General features: G+C 41.7%; 2 protein-coding genes across 7 annotated transcripts in view; one reads left to right on the plus strand and one right to left on the minus strand.

Moving 5' to 3' along the window:
* On the plus strand, positions 1–6770 carry trim69 (tripartite motif containing 69). Its single transcript, XM_037752811.1, has 6 exons — positions 1–2052; positions 2676–2771; positions 2929–3162; positions 3842–3864; positions 3949–4064; positions 4626–6770. The coding sequence occupies exons 1-6, from the start codon at positions 1420–1422 to the stop codon at positions 5168–5170; spliced, it is 1647 nt and encodes a 548-aa protein (XP_037608739.1). The 5' UTR covers positions 1–1419; the 3' UTR covers positions 5171–6770.
* The window catches only part of LOC119478230 (bone morphogenetic protein 1-like), a 26973-nt gene continuing 13740 nt past the window's right edge, over positions 6580–19812 (minus strand). For 3 of the 6 annotated variants that reach the window (XM_037752804.1, XM_037752806.1, XM_037752809.1), the window contains 16 exons: positions 19399–19577; positions 19200–19305; positions 18036–18160; positions 17714–17829; positions 16085–16187; positions 15806–15922; positions 15480–15625; positions 15183–15378; positions 14976–15101; positions 12759–12922; positions 12431–12611; positions 11175–11300; positions 10671–10798; positions 9385–9598; positions 8936–9186; positions 6580–8845 (listed from right to left, as the gene is read on the minus strand). In XM_037752804.1, the coding sequence (XP_037608732.1) occupies positions 8711–8845; positions 8936–9186; positions 9385–9598; positions 10671–10798; positions 11175–11300; positions 12431–12611; positions 12759–12922; positions 14976–15101; positions 15183–15378; positions 15480–15625; positions 15806–15922; positions 16085–16187; positions 17714–17829; positions 18036–18160; positions 19200–19305; positions 19399–19577 (2413 nt within the window). In that variant the 3' untranslated portion in view covers positions 6580–8710. The remainder of the gene's footprint in view (positions 8846–8935; positions 9187–9384; positions 9599–10670; positions 10799–11174; positions 11301–12430; positions 12612–12758; positions 12923–14975; positions 15102–15182; positions 15379–15479; positions 15626–15805; positions 15923–16084; positions 16188–17713; positions 17830–18035; positions 18161–19199; positions 19306–19398; positions 19578–19812) is intronic. The other 3 variants (XM_037752805.1, XM_037752807.1, XM_037752808.1) reach the window with 2 other exon arrangements.

The following is a 19812-nucleotide window of genomic DNA, read 5'->3' on the forward strand; positions in this document are numbered from 1 at the left end:
AGAACAAGTGTGACTGAACTTAATCATGACAGAAAGATCTGGGAATGAATAACATTTAACTTTTCAGTCTTTGGGCTTGGGGGAAGGGATCAAGTATTTTCAGGTCAAAAGGCTCAAATCCAAGTGAAGTCACGAGTCATCGGTGTTAAAGTCCAAGTCGAGTTGCAAGTCTTTTTTTACTTTGTCAAGTTGAGTCTAAAGTCATCAGATTTGTGACTGGAATCCGAGTAATGTGACTCAAGTCCACACCTCTGATTATGGGCATGGATTTCAATCGATTTTTACACAACTGGTCTAATTTGTTTCTAATCTTAATATTGTACAATAATTGTTTTAATTCTCAGTTTGGACACCAGATGTCACCATTGGCTATAACATGATAAGTTAGCTGCTGACCTGCTGTCTGTCTCAGACTTTTAAGAGTTCTCTCAAGTACTCAAAAGGTTTTAATAGACTCCACACACCAGATAAAGATGTTAAATGTGCTATATATGTGTATCTCTCTCTCTCTCTCTCTCACACACACACACACATGCATTTTGAAATTTACATAATTTTCCTCTCCTGACCTTTGATTATGTTCCAGTGTATAATCACAGGGTGTCTGTATTGACTTTGTGATTAGCCTGATATAACGCCCTGTAATATTTAAACTGTTCTCATGCTGATAATATGTGTCAGGACTCTTTTTCTTTGAAGTGAACCACATAAAAAACTCTCTCAACTAGCGTGATGTAAGGAAACTCTAGTTTACAGGACAGATGTTCCAGCCCTCAGGGACCGAGCTGTAAATATCTGTTATAATAAGTGGATGAGGAGGATGCCTGCAGTATATATGTATTTACCCATGGTGGAGCTTTCTGCCTGCAGGACGGGGTTTTTTTTTTCTCTTTGTAAATCTCTTAATGATCTTGTTTACCCTTCAGCCATAATGATTACTTACTGGGCAGAGAGCGTATAGCCATAAAGAGAAGCAGGAAATCTGTTACTGATCACAAATTTGTTATTGCTCTCGTTAATGTGTGATCTCATACACACACACACACACTAAAAATGGATTTACATTTTTCTGTAGTTACTCTACAGCAGATTAAGAGTTTAGTGAAGCAGGACTTTCTTGCACTTATTACTGGCCAGACTTCACTAGACAAACACGCCAAGGATAGAATATCCACGGTCCGCCTCGGTTTCCCGACTAAGACGTGACGTCAGTCTGGAGGGAAAAGGGGGGAGGCCCATTGAGACTCACTCACTATCTGCCGAGGATGTGAGAGGTCTGTGGCTGCTTGCTTCTGCACCACCCACTTCATTTCCCCCACAATCAACAGGAAGACTGGAGGCCAAAGAGAGCAGACGCACACTCAGGAGAGGAAGGACGAGGAGGTCCAGCTGTACAGCCGGAACAAAGGAAAACCAAGAATGAGCAAGAATCAGAAAGAAGTGAAGAAAATCCAGACGGTTTATCTGCAGAACTTGGAGAAACTAAACCAGGGGATAAAGCCAGAGAAGAAAAGTTGGAAACCAAAGGAAGGAGACTTTGCTGCAGCCATGGAAAAGCTGCGACAGCCTCCCATAGCTGGGAAAGTAGTGAACAAAAGCTCAGCGCACAGAATCAGCAGAGATCTCACCTGCTCCATCTGTCTGGATCTCTTCAAGCAGCCGGTGTCCCTGCCTTGTGATCACACCTTCTGCCAGGGCTGCATTGAGGGCTACTGGACCGGGCCCCGGGGCCCCATCCAGGGGGGCACGGGGTCATGCCCCCAGTGCAGGAAGGTATACCCCGGGCAGAGCTACAGGCCCAATCGCATCGTCGCCAACATAGTGGAGAGCTACTGTCAGGGTCTGGAGGAGAGCGGGACGGGACCTCGCCTGGCAGATGTGGGGGTGGCGGAGAGGGTTCCCGCTCCGGTGCCACGCTGCACCCGGCACAGAGAGGAGCTGAAGCTTTACTGCGAGGAGGACCAGGAGCTGGTGTGTCTGGTTTGCGGTCTCTCCCAGGAGCACAGGAACCACACCATGGTGTGTGTCCAGGAGGCTGAGCAGAAGTACAGGGTGAGTTAAGCTTGAACTAAATGAGTATCAAGATCTTACAATTTGAAGTTTGAATGATTGTTTGATGATAAGATGCATCTCAGGAGGTATGTATATTTACTTGGTGCATAGTACAGTACATATGCTCATTATAATGGTTTAAGCTTCTTAGAGCTGCAATTTATTTGATTAGTTATCATCAATTAAATTAATCACCAACTATTTTGTTAATCGATTTAATCTGTATTTTTTAAAGAAAAAAAATTCTTAAATGTGAATATTTTCTGGTTTCTTTACTCCTATGACAGTAAACTGAATATCTTTGAGTTGAGGACAACACAAGACATTTGTAGACGTCATCTTGGGCTTTGGGAAAACACTGATCGACATTTTTCACCATTTTATAGACCAAACAACTAATCGATTAATCAATAAAATAATCAACAGATTAATCGACAACGAAAATAATCATTAGTTGCAGCCCTAAAACTTACTTTTACTACATCTTTTTTTATGTTAGCAGTTTATAATCTGTATCCATCTATTGTTTTTGCTCCAAAACAACTAGTCAAAGTAGACATGACATTGTATTTGAAGTGAGAAGCAGGTCAGTGTGCAATAATGTTGTGTCTCTTTCCTGTCAGGCGTCTCTGAACAGCTCCATGGATTCCCTCAAAGCTGAACTCAACACGGCGCTACAGTGCGACAGGGAAGCCGAGGACGAGGTCAAAAAGCTCAAGGTAAGAGGAAGCGCTTCCAAAAACACACATAACCCACACACTCTAATCACTTCTGGGCTATCAATGTCCAGTTTGACCTCTTAAAATCAGATTTTAACCAGATAGGAATGGACATATCTGTAAAACAATCATGATAATGTCCCATCATCTTCCATAGGAGCACACCGCTGACCTGAAGCAGCGCATCGAGGCCCAGTTCAGCGACCTGCACCAGTTCCTGTACCAGGAGGAGAAGCTGCTGCAGGTGAAGCTGAAGACGGAGGAGCGTCGAGAGCTGATCCGACTGGACGAGCACAAGGCCCTGCTCTGCGTGGAGATCTCCCGTCTGCAGAGTGCACTCCACGAGATAGAGGACAAGCTGAGAGAGCAGGATGCCTTCGTTCTGCTGCGGGTAAGCTCGGGCTCATATGAACTTCATACACGATGAATCCAAGTCCATCTGGAAATTATCAAAAGCATGATGAGTCAGCTGTGGGGATGATTAATGCAAGAAATGCTGAGCTCTGTATTTCAAACCTATTTGTTTCCAGTAACTATTTATAACACAATGAAGCAAGACAAAGTAGTAAACTTTGGGGGTGAAAGTTTAGTTTTATACATCATTTCTGTCATGTGTTTCTGGGCCAACATGTTAAACCGGCTCCAACATCAACAGTCAAGACTTAACTGAGCAGGGTGTGACCATTTTGGCTTTCCTGTTCACACGATTACTAAAGGCCATGATGATCATGTCAGTTTGCATTTATTTGAAGAGTACATACTGGTAAAAATGTTAACACTGCTACTTTTCTAATAACAAAAGACTTGAGCAGTAAGTGGAGACAGGATGTAGGCCAGTGATCTCACCAGTTGATCTGGAGGATAAGGAGTTTAGCTCAGGCACGGGCCATACTCTCTCTAGGCCACGGCGGCGGGACTTTCCCCAGGCCACAGGGAGATCCCACAGGGTGGGATAGCGTGAGCTCAGACATTGATGTAATGTGGAAAAAAGACTTCTCTTCTTTCAGATACAACAAAACTAATCACCGGTCTCTCTTGTCCTGTGTTTATTCCTGTGTCTCGTTTTTCAGAGCATCAAAGTCCTGCTCCAGAGGTGAGCGTGGGAGACGTTTTTCTATCTATTGTTTTTATTCTCTCTCTTCTCTCTTCACTGTTCTGACTTTGCTTTTGTTGGCAGGCCTTCGCTGAAGTTTGAGAAACCTACGTTCACACCGCCCAGTCTTTGCGAGGGCCGGTTTGCGGGGCCCCTGCAGTACAGAGTGTGGAAATCCATGAAAGGAAGCATTTATCCAGGTACGTTAAAGCCACCACAGGAACTTTCCCTGGAACCTTTTGAGGAACTCATTGTGTTTCAACTGCAAGGACCAGGGTTTGAATTAAGTTCTGGGGCCTTTTTACCCTCCAAAAAGGCCCTGGTCGGGGGGTAATACTGGAGTTTGCAGGGATGACCATCGCTGATTGGTCAAACACATACACACAGCGCCGCTGCTTCAACGGCTTCAACTCGTGTACTGCTTCATTCATAAACAATGAAGTACTCTAGTATCAATTTAGGAGCATTTAATGCCCTACGTCATGTTGCTTTTTCATACGTCAGTGGACTAATTTGCCTAATCTGGAAACGCAGACAACAATGGGCTGAAGGAACCTTTTAGTTCCTTGAAAAGTAGTCCTGGGACTAAAATTACCAGGAGCTTCTTAGTGGAAACGGGGTTTAAGTGACATTTTGGCCCCATCTGACTTTGCAAAATGTAACTGAATTACACAGAAACCAACACTGATCATCTGAGCATCAACACGTGTTATGAAAGAATCTTTTAAATCTTTCTTGTTTCCCACTTTTCCTGTTTTTAGTTCCAGCAGCCATCACGTTTAACTCCAGCACGGCCAACCCGTGGCTCAGCCTGACCTCCTCCCTCACCTGTGTCCGCTACCAGACCTTCAACCACACCGTGCAGGACAACCCCTACAGGTTCAACGCTGCCCTGTCGCTGCTGGGAAGCCAGGGCTTCACCCACGGGCGTCACTACTGGGAGATCGAGGTCTACAGCAGCACCGTCTGGACTGTGGGGGTGGCCCGAGAGTCGGTGCCAAGAAAGGGAGTCATCAAAGCCCTGCCAGCCAACGGCTTCTGGACTCTCTCCCTCTCTTACGGGATACAGTACATGGCCGGCACTTCACCCCCAACAGTCCTGTCCCTGGAGGAGCCGCTGGCCCGGATCGGGGTGTACCTGGACTACAAGAGGGGCCTGGTGTCCTTTTACAACGCAGAGGGCATGACACACCTGTACACCTTCAGGGAGACCTTCAGGGAGACGCTGTACCCGTACTTCAACCTGGGCTTTCTGGATAAAGTGCATGAAAATGAGCCTCTCAAGGTTTTCCTACCAAAGATTTAAAAAAAACGGTAACAAAATACAACTGAAAGGGAAAACAGGGGTAAAAAGTTACCAAACAAACATGGAAAAATGTACTTTCAATTAGAGCTGGGCGATATGGCCAAAATCTCCTATCACAATATAGGTCATTTCATATCTTGATAATGATATATATCACGATGTAACATGTTTTCTGGTAACGCCTACTTTTGTATACTCAAAATTAACATTCGTTTGAGGTGAAATTATAGTGAACAAAAGGTTTTATATCGTTTTGACGATATATATCGTCATATTGCCCAGCCCTACTTTCAGTTGTACAGAATAGTAGATTTGTAATTTTGCAATGTAGATCAGAGGTTTCCAAAGTGGGAGGCAGGCCTCCCCAGAGGAGCCTCAGTGAATGGACGTTATTAAATATTACATTACAGTAGTTATCGAAAGAAGAGCACATAGTATAGCCTAAATATGTGTGATTTGGTTAAAGAGATACAGTAGTTTGGGGGCATTTTTCTGTTTTTCACACTTTCCCAAAGTCAGAAACTAAAAAAAACCCTAGGACAGACTTTTTTTTTATCTATTTGGTTGTAGTTTGAAGTTATGTCACACAGAAATATTAGGCTATCTTGGCTCAATTGTGGAAAACTAAGCAAGTAAACTAGACTTTTAAAAACCCCTTCATTAGATATTAGTAGTATCTGTCCAACAGAGACAGATGTACAGGTGGCCTATCTTAAAGGGGACCTGTGGAGTTGTCAAAATAAACAAAAAGTCATGTTAACATTCAGCATTACTCACCAAAAAGCATATCCCTTGAGGTCTAATAAACATGTTGAGTGTGTTTCCTTCCTCATAAAACATTTGCAAAGCTGATTTTCATTCCAGCATTTTTGTTAGCTGGTGTGATTGCTGGCTTGCAGTCTTCTTCTTCGCTTTCTTTGTTGGCACATTGCAGCATATCTGTGTGTGTTAGCGCCACCTGTAGATCAGTGGTCAGACAGTACATTACAGAAACAAACACTGACTCACTCATTGATAAACGGCTCCATACCATGACGTCACTAGAAAGACTAAAACTCCACAGGGAAACCTTTAAGCGACATTTTTTGTAACACATTTTGTCTGTTTGACAGTTTGTAGACTGGATCTACTGCCACACATTTCATTTCAGAGAAGCTGTGCTTCAGTGAAGAATATGAAACTGTTTGGTTAACTGACTGCTCAAGTGTGCTATTATGTTTATGTTTTTTTTAATGATTTAATAATCTTTCTTGTGCATGATACACTAATACATTCAATAAAATATCTTTATATACTGTGATTTTATTGACATGTTGAATAATTGTACATTATGTTTTAGTTGATTATATGGTGTTATTTGGTGGAACATTCAGGGACCTTAGGAGATGTTAAGCTTTTTTGATTGGAACTGGAGGACAATAATAACACTAGTCTTTTTTTATGTGAACAAATGGTTTTAATGTTGGATATCTACTTTGTAGTTGTCGTGCTCGATGCCTTGACTGTATCAACTGTTTACCCTGGCTGATCCAAGGGCAGATGCACCCAGTTATCACACCGAATCATATGGGCAACATTTTAATAAAAGCATTTCTTGAAACTTTTTTTCCAAAGTGCTTATTCCAACATAAAAATAAATAGAACGTGCTTGTCATTTGATTCTGACATACTGTAGATGTTGAAGAACTATTTGTCATTGTTTGAGAGTAAGTGTCCCCGTCACGGGGTCAACATGATCACACCTGAGCCCGGAATACCATACCAATACCCATACTACCATACTATTTAGTATGCCAGAAAAAAATTTAGTATGTCAAATGCAGCCAAAAAAACAGGATACCAGTTGTATTTTGCAGTATGCAAGCCAGCATGCTTTTCAAGTTTCAACTTTTTACTTCAAGGCGCAATGTTATGAGGAAGTAATATGTCCCAGTTGTTTGCATACTGCATGCAACAGTACGTACGTGCGTAAGGGCAGCTGTAGTATGTATTAAAAGTAAAAAAGTATGTAATTATGGAACGCAGTCATACACTTCTGCCTGGAAAGACAACGCCCCACTCCTCCCCCCCTCAAGTGCAATCACTTCAACTTAATGAGAGGCTTTAGGTGCTGCCTTCCTCTCTTTGTTCTTTGACCCCAGTCATGGGATGTGGTCTAATAGTAAAAAAAAATTGTGTCTTTTCCTAACCACTTTTCCTCGACCTTGATGGAAAACTTCATGAGGTCAAGATGTGAAGGAGAATTCATATGGACTTAGGAAAAGACAACCACAGTGCTAAGAGAATCCGACTGCACTTAAACTAGCCTACGTAATTATGCGACGGCAGATGTTGTTAACGTGGGTCTGCCGTGATGCTGCCGCAAGGAATTGAGGACGGCATTATCTCCTTTCCTTTCATGAAAGGATTGCCCAGTATATCCTATGCTAAAGGACATAAGAAAAGGAAGCATTGCAGCTCCTTTCCTTAGCATTTAGAGATTCAAACAGCCTCTTATAATGGCTGCTACTCAGATACTTCTGGGTCATTTCACTCAGTTAGGAACCTTTATTACCCCAGTCATGTTGTGTGTGTCTTGTAAGTGTATTTCCTCCTTTAATACCAGGCTGAAAAGCAAAGCAGTGTTTCACTGTATTCTCTGGTTTGAAGTTTCAAGTTGCTCGTCTGACTACACCCTGTAAAATAATGTGCTCTGTGGCACCTGTAACCACACCGAACGATGATGTCACAATGTACTAATGACCACCAGAATACACTTCTACATCACTGGGGCGAGTTAAGAAATATAATAAAGATTTTCAGTTGGTGCTAAGTTGCTGCTTAAGGTCAGTATAGAAAATGTTTACTGATGTAGTCTGAGATGTAAAGGGAAATTTTGGTCGGAGATCGAAAAGTATGGCGCTAATGTCATCCATTATCATGCTGTACTGCTGTGTGTTGCAAGAAAATATAAAGCACAGGAACCCCACTCAAAATTCGCACTGAAAATATACTGTGAGGGAATGTTAATGTACTCAAAATCTTCACTAAAGTAAATCAAAGGCAGGTCTGATTTTTAGGAAATAATTGAGCTTTTTTCATCCTCCATACTCATTATCATTATTATTATTATTATTATGTGCATTTGTCCTGCGATATAATACAATACATTCATTAGAAATGAATTTCAACCCCAGACAGTAAAAGGTGACACATTATGATTAAAAACAAACAAACAAGAAAACTATACCACAATATATACATTTTATATCTCAACACAGTGCTATGACGTAATCAGCTCATTACAGGATTTACTCAAAAATAATCACTGCAAACTATAGTCCTCGCCTTTCATCCTATACAGCTATGTAATGAAGGAGAGTAAAAGATGCAATTTGTCTGCATGGCTTCACTCCGTCTAACAGATGTGAATGTAAAGTATGCAGGCGGGTTGGTGTTTGTGGTATCAATCCATGCATCCACTCCTCGCCTGGAGATGGGTGTGTCCGACCAAATGTTAGGGGTGAAGGCTCCATTTAGGTTTGGGGCAGTTTCAGAGAGTCACTTGCTTGCGTGTAACGTGTCCTGGAACTTTGTGCTTGTGTAGCGTGCGTGAAAACCTTTTTTATTGATGCTGTCATCTGAGTGAAACTTTAAAACGATGGCATCCCCGGCTGAGTAGACTTCCTCTGGGGCCTGAGGGGAAAGAAAACGACAAAAAGAGGATGTTTTTGAAGAATAATTTAAACAGTGTTTACTGCATAAGACTGATATTTTTAGCCTTACCCCAGATCCACAGTATCGTCCCAGCCTCGGAGACTTGATGTCAGCGCCGTCGTACAGCTCCACGTAATCATACCCGCAGTCGGCCTCCTCCTCGATCTCAAACACTTGGAAGATGATCTCCACGCCGTAACCCTTCTCAGCGGAGACCACCCACAGGCAGTCGGAGCCGCCGGGGTAGTTGTTATCTCCAAACTGTGCATGAGAGTAGAGATCTTTTGTCTTGACCTCGGCTTTCAGACTTCCTCCACATTCTGGGAATTCACAACCACAAAATTAGAGGGTCAAAAAGAGGATCTCGTAAAAACGTGAGGAAAGAATGCGACTTTCTAAACACGGCAGCAAACAAACCCATGGCTGGAAATGTCTCACTTTTGGTATTCTATTCTTTCTCTAAAGTGCCATTTTACTCATTTTCCAGACTATTTTGGGGGTAGAAAAGTTCTGCCCACCTGCTCTGTATGAAGCCTCAAAGCCTCTCTTCTGCACTGAGTTGTCAGAGAAGAAACGCAGGAACATTTTGTTGCCAGTGGAGATGACTGGAGAGGGCTTTTTAGTGCCACAGAAGCGCCCGAGACTCGGGGCGCGTGAGTCTCGCCCGTCGTAGATCTCCACATGGTCGTAAGTGCACTCCAGATGAGCCTCCATGTCGATCTCGTTGAAAACCTGCGAGACATTTTCATAAAAAAAGCTATGAATTACCTCGATAAGATGCCTTTCAAGTCTTTAAAGGTACAGTGTGTAGGATTTGGCAGCATCTAGTGGTGTGGTTGAAAATTTGCAACCACCTGAGTACCCCAGAATTTGAAAATACAGCCCTCATCCTGCAGCTCTCCTCTCTCTGTCCTAAGCCCCTCCCACCAGATTAGCATGGGCATATGCACGCTACCTGTACGAGTACTAGAAATTCATTTCAAACATCATCCTGATCGTGATTGTGATCCCGATGCCGTTATAAAGCGGTACTACCAGTACTACCATCCTGTTTTCAAACTTGTGGGCCTGTAAAGCCGTTTGAGTTGACATACTGAGATTTCAATACAACAATGTCAGCAAAGCGCTTCAGAGATGGAGAGAAAGTGTTGTTGTCTGGCCTTCTGCTAACCGTAGCCATCATGACTGCGCCACAGTTGTGAGGTCCGTTCTCTTTGTACATCCACGGTGAGCTCACGCAGAAGGCTAAACTACAAGAGAGATGGAGAGAAAATGATGCTTTCCCCAAGCTACTGTCGTAGCTATGGTAGCCATGCGCAGAAGGCTAAACTAGTAGCAACATTTTCTCTCCATCTCTGAAACACTTGGCCGATATTGTCCCAAAAGAGGAAGATGGACTTATCAAAAAGAGAGTCTCTCTTTTTGACAAGTCCATCTTCCTCTTTTGGGTTGCTTTGCGGTGTTGGCAGTTGTTGCCAATGCTGGAATAGCAACTTTTCCTGCAGGATGTTCCGCCCTTGAATCAGGCTTTCTCCATCTGAAGGGACGTGTACGCGCATCTGCATTTCTAGAACAGCCAATAGGAACGCTCTCTCTCTGAAATGACCTGTGATTGGCCAAAGTCTCCCGTCACGGGCAAGATTTTTTGAAAGCCTGAAAACAGAGCCATGAGGAGGTGCAGAAGTCTCTTGAATTACAATATGCTGATAGGTTATTATGGAATTTTTGCCCAATGAAGCCAAACATATACTGCCTACCCCTGCTTTAAATGAAAAAACAACAACAAAAACAAACATTGACATACTAGTTTGATACGATGGCCTGGGGTTGTGGACAGAGACCAGGTGCAGGCCTTCTTGCTGGGATACTTATCAGGCCAGTTGGGGCTGCTCATTGTGCCTGACACAGTGTTCACAGCATGATCACAGCCCGCTGGAAAACAAAGCGAAACAACATATCAGAACAAAACAATGAAAGCTGCATCACTGAAAGGTCACATCATTTCCTCCTCTTCAACACAAGCATCCTGGTATTTCCCTTTGAATTGGCATCCATCCAGTCATAAAACTACTTATAAGTAGTCCCTAAGAAGATCATCCACACTGAGAAAATACATGTATGTAAAAATAAGATCTAACAAAGTAAGGAAGTTGCATGCCCCAGCCTCTGTCCCCCTCATGACTTTAAATGATTCCAGCAGCTGATTCTCACGAGGTCAGGGGCGGGCTGATAAACTCAAAGGACTGGATGGAAAAGGTGAAGACTTTCTGTAATTTAAAAACATATAAGTGGACAGCAGAAACTGTACCCTCTTTGCAGTCATGCTTATTATCGTGCAGCATGAAGCCGCTGCGGCACTGACAGCTGTAGCTCCCGAAGGTGTTCACGCATTCATGCTGGCAGCCTCCGTTTTCTTTGGAGCACTCGTCGATATCTGTTGAGACGTTTCAAGAATTTTAATTCAAGATTCCTTCGCACAACATGTGAATCTGTCACAGTAAGCTGCAAAACATCATCAAGTTAACATTTTAGGCCAATAAGATCTGCTGCTGAGTGCAGAGACAAAGGCTTTCTGTGTTACTCAAGGAGGAAGAATCTGCAGTCTGAAAACACACAGCAAAACATCTCCTGGGTTAGAGCCTCATGTTAGTATTTTTGAAAAGCTCAGTTCTTCCTCTCCATGGAAACAAAATTGGAGGGTTGTCATAACAAAGCATATCTACAATTTGCGTCTCCACGTTTCCACATTTTTAGATGGGCTATCAATATTTTTTTTTAATCACAAAAAAGCAATCCAGGAGGAAATTTATTGGACAAAAAAATTATGATCTGTGGTCTGATTAGCAGAACACATTTATTTAAGATGGTATAAGGACTCTCCATATAATTTATAATTTTGTTGAATAGCATTTTTTTTCAATGAAATATTCTTCACAATATTATAAATATTATAAATATTATAAATTAGGGCTGTCAAAGTTGACACGATAATAACGCGTTAACGCAAATTTGGTTTAACGCTGCTAATTTCTTTAACGCATTAATGTAATAGATTTTTCGGAGGTTGTAGCGGGCTCAGTTTTAAAGCTAGAGTGATATGATACCAGTATGGTACCAACCATGTCATACTAGCTTGTTGCAAAGGAGGCTAAATAACGCTCCAAACTTGCGCTAAATTTTGGCAGGGAAAAACTGGCGTGGTCATTTTCAAAGGGGTCCCTTGACCTCTGACCTCAAGATATGTGAATGAAAATGGTTCTATGGGTACCCACGAGTCTCCCCTTTATAGACATGCCCACTTTATGATAATCACATGCAGTTTGGGGCAAGTCATAGTCAAGTCAGCACACTGACACACTGACAGCTATTTTTGAAATCAAAATGAAATCAAATCTTCACAAAGAGTCAAACTGCCTCCATTGTTGAGTCAGACACTGAAGACAGCTGCCTGCTTTGGTATTGGTGTGAGGTGATGGTTTTGCCCTTCTTACTGTACTGTACCATTATTCTTTGACATGATATAATAGTATTTCCTTCCTGAATACTTTCCTCCTCAGGTCTTACCAGAGAAGAAGTGAGCCTTGAAGCCCCTCTTGGAGACGGTGTTGTCGGACTTGAACTCGATCCTCATGTTGTTTTGTTGAGAGGTGATGACCTCGGGTTTCTCCACTCCGCAGAACTTCCCATGAAGCTCCGAGTCTGAACTCAACCCACTGCGCACCTCCACATAATCATATTTACACACCTGATGGTAAACACTGGACAATTTTACTTACTACAAAGGAAAAGTGGCCTGTGAAATTTCATGATTTCATGATTTTAGCAGGATATCTGATAACATGTCTGCAGAGAGACAATGATATATAGAAAAACATCGCTTTCATTAACTCACATCATTCCCTTCGGTCTCAAACACATCGAACACCAGAGTGATGCGATACTGGATGGGTGCCACCAGCTGCCACACACAGTTCTTGTTGGGAGGGTATTCTTTGGGCCACCCGGGGGTGGTGAGGGAGCCGTTCAGCTTGGTGATGAAGCCGCCACAGGCAGCTGCTGGGGGGACAAAACACTGATTTTAGTGGTAGAAGTGGGACAGAAAAAACATTTGCATAACATAAATTACATCACTCACTTGTTTAAATTTGTGAGTCTTTTATTTAATCATTTAACTGCAGAAAAAGATGACCTCTTACTTTACAAAGAAATGTCAAGAAATAAAGTTATAATCAAGTATAATCGATGTAATAAATAATAGTGGTATTGGAATTAATCAATCATGATCAAAGGCTGCAGAATAACGTTTTATTTATTTCTATAAAATCAAGGAACGCACCAAATTGTAGTGAAGGGAAACTTAATTCCTATTTGTAGTTGATATTAATCAAATCAGTGCTGTATCACAGCTCAAGAAGAAGTTGCAGCAGGGGAGCACTGCCCTCTGGTGGTGATGAGAGAGACTACCAGATAATCATGTCTCAACAGTGCAAAAGAGATGAGACCTCCTTCTCACAATGCCTGTACCTTAGTGTGTTTATAACAAACACACAGGCATTATGAACGAGCAGCATTTGTACAATTAGATTAATGGAAAACGATTTTCATTTTTCATCATGAAAGATTTTTGACTTTATTGTCAAAGTCGATACTTCCCAGCTGCTGCCCTCAGGCCTGTCTGAGGTTTTGTTGTTGCTTTGGTTGGTGTTTGTTTGTTGTTTGTAGGTAGTTAGCTCAGCTTAACACAAAGACTGGAAATAGGTGGAAACAGATGCTAATAGGTGGATTTTATTATGCTTGGACAGAGCCAGACTAGCTGATTCCCTCTGTTTCCAGTCTTTAAGCTATGATAAGATAACTTGTTGGAGGCTGTAGTCTTATAATTAACAGAACTCTGATCTGATCTTGAACTTCTCAATTTACTCTCCTCCAGAATGTGAATAAGTGTATTTCCCAAAATGGCAAATTTTCACTTGAAGAACACCACCGTGATCAAAAGGGTGCATTGGAGCACCTGATACGACTGTTATCAGGCCGTTAAAGGGGAACACCACCTAAATTAAGAAAACCAATGCGTTATTTCAATGGCCCCGGGAAGTTCAATCAATAGTTGTGAACATGAGCTACTCTCTCTCTCTCTCTCAAAGCAAGAAACCAGAGAAGTAAGTCTCAAACTTGTGATGTCATCAGGTAGAAAGTCTGCAGCTCCACCATAGACAATGAATGAGAGACTGATGTTATGACCCACAGAATGATTGTTTTCTTTTTTATACCCAAATGAGCTTTATTTTATTGTAGTTTTCTCAGTTGTGAAACAGAAAATGTTCCCATATACTCAGGACATTCCTCTGGGTGCTCTCATTGTCTCTGGAGCAGCTCCACACGTTATACCCTCTGACATCACAAATTTTTAGCACTCTAGTTTTTGGAACTCGGAGAGAGTTGTTCGTGTTTGCTTATGTTTTTTGGACTGTCTTATACAGTAGGAATATCATGCATGAATTTTGATAACAAAAATAAAAAGGCTTCTTTAGGTTTAGAAAACAAAACCACTTGGTTAAGTTTAGGGGAAAACATTGTGTTTTGGCTTAAAATGACTGCTGAAAGTTTCAAAAGTGAAAGCAAAATTCAATACTTGTGAACACAAAGACAACGACACATTGTTGGTTTCGCACAGGATGCAAACCCCTGCCTCCTGGGTGAAAACCCTGTGTTTTGTGTCTCATCCATCACCTCTGACCTCAACCCAATATGGAGTTTCACGCCGTCTATACTACAGCGTCTGACTTCTGCTTCTGCTCCTATCATAATTACTACGGTCACTAGAGGTCTTTGTTGTGTTCTTTTATACTTAAAAGAATATACCATCACCACCATACCATATACCATGTCAATAGATAATAAAACCTACTATTGGGTGTAGTAGGTCCCTATTGACCCACATCTATGGTGCTTATAGTGACTGATAACACCTATTTAATGGCCTGACAACAGTCTAATCAGCTGATTGGATATGTTGCATTGAGAGGAGGCCACCTCCCTCAGAGCAGAGTGCAGACTCGAGTTAAACTAGCTTGCAGGCTTAGTGTGTGGAGTCGTGCTCTACACTCACTCTCACAGCTGCGTCTGTCGGCTGCCAGCTCATATCCGGGGTCACAAGCACACCTGTAGCTGCCCAGCGTGTTCAGACAGCGCTGCTCGCAGTGACCGTTGTTGGGTCTGGAGCACTCGTCCATCTCTGGCAAATGAAAAATCATCAAAAACTAAACCAGGAGTGCTTTTAATTTTGGACAGTTTGTGAACGAAATGACCTTCTGACCTTTAAAAAAGTTGGCTGCAAACCCGGCTTTGTTGACCGAGCCGTCAGACACAAACTTCAGCCAGAGCTGGTTGGAGCTGCTTTTGATGTCGTCGGGTTTGTCGTAGCCGCAGAAACGGCCGAGCAGCGGGCTGGTCTCTGAGCTGCCGTCCCTCACCTCCACGTAGTCGTAGGCACAGCTGTCATGTCTCTCAATCTGAAGTGGAAGCAAGGACACGATAGTGATGTTTCAACAGGCCTCTTCCTCTTTTCAAGGACTGCATAATTTTCTTAATATGGGCAAAAGTGATTTTTTACCTCAAACGACTGAAAGGAGAGGCCGACATTGAAACCCTCTGCTACTGTGATTTTCCACACACACACTTTGTTGGACTGGTAGTCATCGGGATAATTGGGGGACTGGATCTGGCCGCTGTCCCGCTTCACCTCTCCACCACAGATGGCTGCACGGGAGGTGACAAATGATTAGTTTCATCCAGAGATTGGCTTTCTATATTTCTACCTTCAGTTGTATTATACAGTTAAAAAGGAAATGTAAAACCTGCTGCGACTGCTAATGGTTCAGATGAGAATGTAGCATACAAAAAGTGCATATTAAAACCCGTGTATTGTCAGCGTCGTACCTTCATAGACTGCTGAAAAGCCTTTGCCCACCCAGCTGCTGCTGCTTCTGAATTCAATCCACAGTTGACTGTCCGTTGAGATGATCGGCTCTGGAAGTGTGTCTCCGCAAAAACGGCCTGCCAAAGTAAAGATCATACTTCACAGTGCTTAAGGAGTATTTGACACAGGAATGATACTGCATCAAGTTTATGACAGATTTTTGGGTGATACTCAGCGGAGAGAGAGAGAGAGAGAGAGAGAGAGAGAGAGGAGGTCTGTTGTAAATCAAAGTTAGAGACCTTTCAGAGGAGCTTTTCTCCAGAACCCGTCTCGGACCTCCACGTGGTCGTACCAACACAGGTGACTCCTGAAGAGGTCCATGGAAGTAAAATTCAGAACAATCTAAAGAGACAGAAGACACACACGGAGGGAGGATTGTTAGGAGAAAAAATTGGTATCAAGATTTAACATCTATCAAGTTCAAATTAGGGCTGCCCCCTCTTAGTCGATTAGTCGAATAATCTGTCGTTTTGGTTTAATCGACTAAGATTTCTTTAGTCCATTAGTTGTTTTTATGCTTTTTAATGCTGAATGTCTCATTTCCAAAAAAATATTGTATATTTTTTTTACACACATCTGTGCATCACATCACTGCTGGTATGTTTGTAATAATTCACTGAAGTTAAAGAGTCTGGAGTTGACTGTATTTGGGATTGGGACAGTTCATATATTGACCATTGGGATATGAGTACTGATATTCATTAACCCTTTAATATCCACACTAAAAAGAAAGCAATGGAAGAAATTTCTCTTTGCATTTTTAAGTCCTTTGGGCAATTATAACAATGATCAATGTTTCTTTTTTTAAACACACCCCACAGTTTTTTTTAATATAGCCCTATATTTAACGGTTGAGATGACGCTTCAAGGTAAAAGAAAATTGTAAACCATGTACTGTTATTATGCTAGTAATAGGTTAATGTACCAACATGTCAATTTGTTACCATGAAATTAGTAGTATTACCAGTACTAATATTTATTTCCATGTATGTATGCTAGATATTTACCATATTTACAGGCTACTTTGAAAACGTGAAAAATCATACTGATATATATCTTTTTTAATCAAATATATAATATAATATTAAATATTTGATATTAACACATTATATTAACAACTGTGATACATGTTTTTATTTCATACAAAATGTTAATTTATTATCTTAGCATCACTACTACAGCATGTTTTAAGACAGTAAAACGTCATACTTATTACAGCAATTTCAGCAAATATATTTATATATATATATATATATATATATATATACTGTATACTGTATATAATGGAATAATATTAAATGTATCATATTAACAACAATGACTGATCAAAAGTTTTTTATTTTGTAGGAAATATTACATATAGTACATTTTAATCACATTATTAGCTTTACCATAAAACAACAACTGAACCGTTTGGTAGAGCATGTTTTTAGAAAATGATTTTACTATTATCAGACTTTTTATTTTAGTATCAAGTAACATAATTCTGTTCAGTAAGACCTCTGAGACTATAGTATTTTGAAAAAAATATGCCTAACTTTGAAAATTAGACCAAACAGAGTCCTTCATGTCTGGAGTAATGTTATTGTTGTTAACTTCCTGTAAGAAGGCGAACTAAAAAGGCATGCTATGTTAAGACACAGCAACATCTAGTGGATTTCTTTTAGCATAACATGCTTAAACCAAATGGTAGAGATGGCTCACTGAGGCTGAGTTAAGTTCAGCACATTTTTCAATAAGATATAGTGACTCAAAATGTACTCTACTAAACAGTTGAGCAGAACATTAAAGGGTTAAACTTGATCAATTTGGTGAACTGTCTATCGGCTTTATTGAATTGATGCTTCCACTTGTTTACCACCACTCACCTTCTCTCCGGGAGTGACAGAAATCCTCCAGACACAGTGGGCGTAAGCTGAGTAGCCATTCGGAAAACCGGGAGAAGAGAAGTTTCCAGCACTCTCCTGCAGGCTGTCCCCACACCCTTTATACCATAACATACACATGGTTATATATTACAACAGACCGGAGACATAGCATTAAAGTCCCATAATGAACAGAACAGAGGAGATTTTAAACTGTTTGTTTTATGATGTGTAATATCTAATTGGCTTTGAACATGATAAAAGTCTAAAGTTAAGGTGTTATCATTCGGGTGAATGTATTTTCGACTCATATAATGCAGCTTACTTGCACACTTGTAGAGTTTGCGGGCTTGTGCAATGTCCCCTTTGCTGAGCCTGGTCCTCTGTCCAATAGGTGGCCGGACTCCATTAACGTCATAACGGGGCATGATGGTGTCTAAGAAGATGCCTCTGTTGCAGACAAACCACAATATATCTAATAATTAAAAAATCAATTACAGCACCTGAAGCCTAATGAGGCAAAAACATCATCTAACTACACTGATGTGCAGAAAGATGTGTTCACACAGAGAGACAGATTTCTTTTTTTTTTTGATCCGACTCCCACTCAACACCTTGATACTTTATTGATTCTGATAATCTCTCACTGGGTTCGGAGCTCACCCTTGCACAGTTCCCATGGTGATGCACCCATGAATGACAGGCATGTGCAAACAGAGCACTCTGAATGGGGCCTTTCGCCGGTGCCAGCCGGCTCAGTGGAGCCCGCTCCTGAATGCCAGAGAAAAAGGCCACTCCAGCCCAAATTGTTCAACAAAGCCTGAACTGCCAGGCCTTTATTTAGCTTGGCTCGCCTCCATGACCCGGACCAGCAAAGCGGCGATGGAGGTAAAAATCCAAAAGCACAGAGAAAAGCAACGGGGGCAACAACATGCACGAGACAGAAATGAAAAGGAAACTAGTGTGAAACTATTTCTGTGACAATAAAGGATCAAATCCCCTGAGGTTCCCTATGGAGGTTGATTAGCGGAGCTGAATGAAAGGACAAACACCAGGTCAGTGTAGTAGCTCAGCTGATAATGCAGCGTGATATTAGGGGCAGTTAGGCAGGTCAAATGACCATAAAACACATATTAAATGCTGTGCAACACAACTGTGAAATATGTAGTCAATTCAAACTCAAAACTTGAGTAATGTAAAGGAGTTTAGTCACAGATTTATAGAAGTGAGGTGGTGGTGATGATGGCCTAGTTAGAGGAGCAGGCTGGCTCACTGTATGTTGCCAGTTAAAACATACAGGCAGGGTGGACAGAGTGAATCACCAAACCTGCTCAAAATGCCCCGCTGGAGCTGTTTAATGGCCTGTTTATGTGAACCAGGGTAGAGCTGAAAACAACCTGGGGAATAAAAGTGATGAAATCCTTGCAGCCACTTTAACACAAAACTAACTATAGGAAAGAAAAGCATAAGAAAGCATCACTATGCCAACCTGGAAAACGTATTCCTTGCGTAATGCATGATGCTGCCAAAGTCGTACACCTCCCCGAGTGAGTCGACCTCGCCTGGCTCCATCTTCAGGAAGTTATACTCCTGTCCTGTTCATATACAGAAAATCAGTGGACTAAATGCAAAGAGAATCATCACACACATGTTTTCACACTTTTTCCTTGTCAACACTGTAACAGTACCTGGTTGGATGTTGTCTCTGACGATGCTTACGTGCTCGTCTCGGTCCGGACGCGTGTGCTCGTGCCAGAAACCGATCACGTGGCCGAGTTCATGCACCACAATGCCAAACTTATCACAGTTCTTTCCTATAGAGATGGCCTGAGGGCCGCCGCCTCTCCTCCCCACGTAGGAGCAACACCTGCAGGGGGCGACACTGGTTAGCTCCACATAATACAACCTACAGAACAATCACTGATTCTTTGCTTCTAGTGAATATTATAGAACCATACCGCCATGCGTTTGCAAGTTTAAACTCCTTAATTATAAGTTATCTATACTTTTCATTTTTGTTAAGCTTTGTAAAATGCAGGTTTTACAGTGCTTCAGTTCTTGGATGTAATTTTCCTATTCCAGGCCAGCTGGTTGGACTATTA

The sequence above is a fragment of the Sebastes umbrosus genome, chromosome 19, assembly GCF_015220745.1.
Source record: "Sebastes umbrosus isolate fSebUmb1 chromosome 19, fSebUmb1.pri, whole genome shotgun sequence".
NCBI classification, from domain to species: domain Eukaryota; kingdom Metazoa; phylum Chordata; class Actinopteri; order Perciformes; family Sebastidae; genus Sebastes; species Sebastes umbrosus.

Excerpts from the sequence above, each read along its gene's own strand:
- trim69 (XM_037752811.1), top strand. The coding sequence starts at position 1,420 with ATGAGCAAGAATCAGAAAGAAGTGAAGAAAATCCAGACGGTTTATCTG. Across the intron at positions 2,772-2,928 it reads ACGAGGTCAAAAAGCTCAAG|GAGCACACCGCTGACCTGAA; the intron begins GTAAGAGGAAGC and ends CATCTTCCATAG. Across the intron at positions 4,065-4,625 it reads GAAAGGAAGCATTTATCCAG|TTCCAGCAGCCATCACGTTT; the intron begins GTACGTTAAAGC and ends TCCTGTTTTTAG.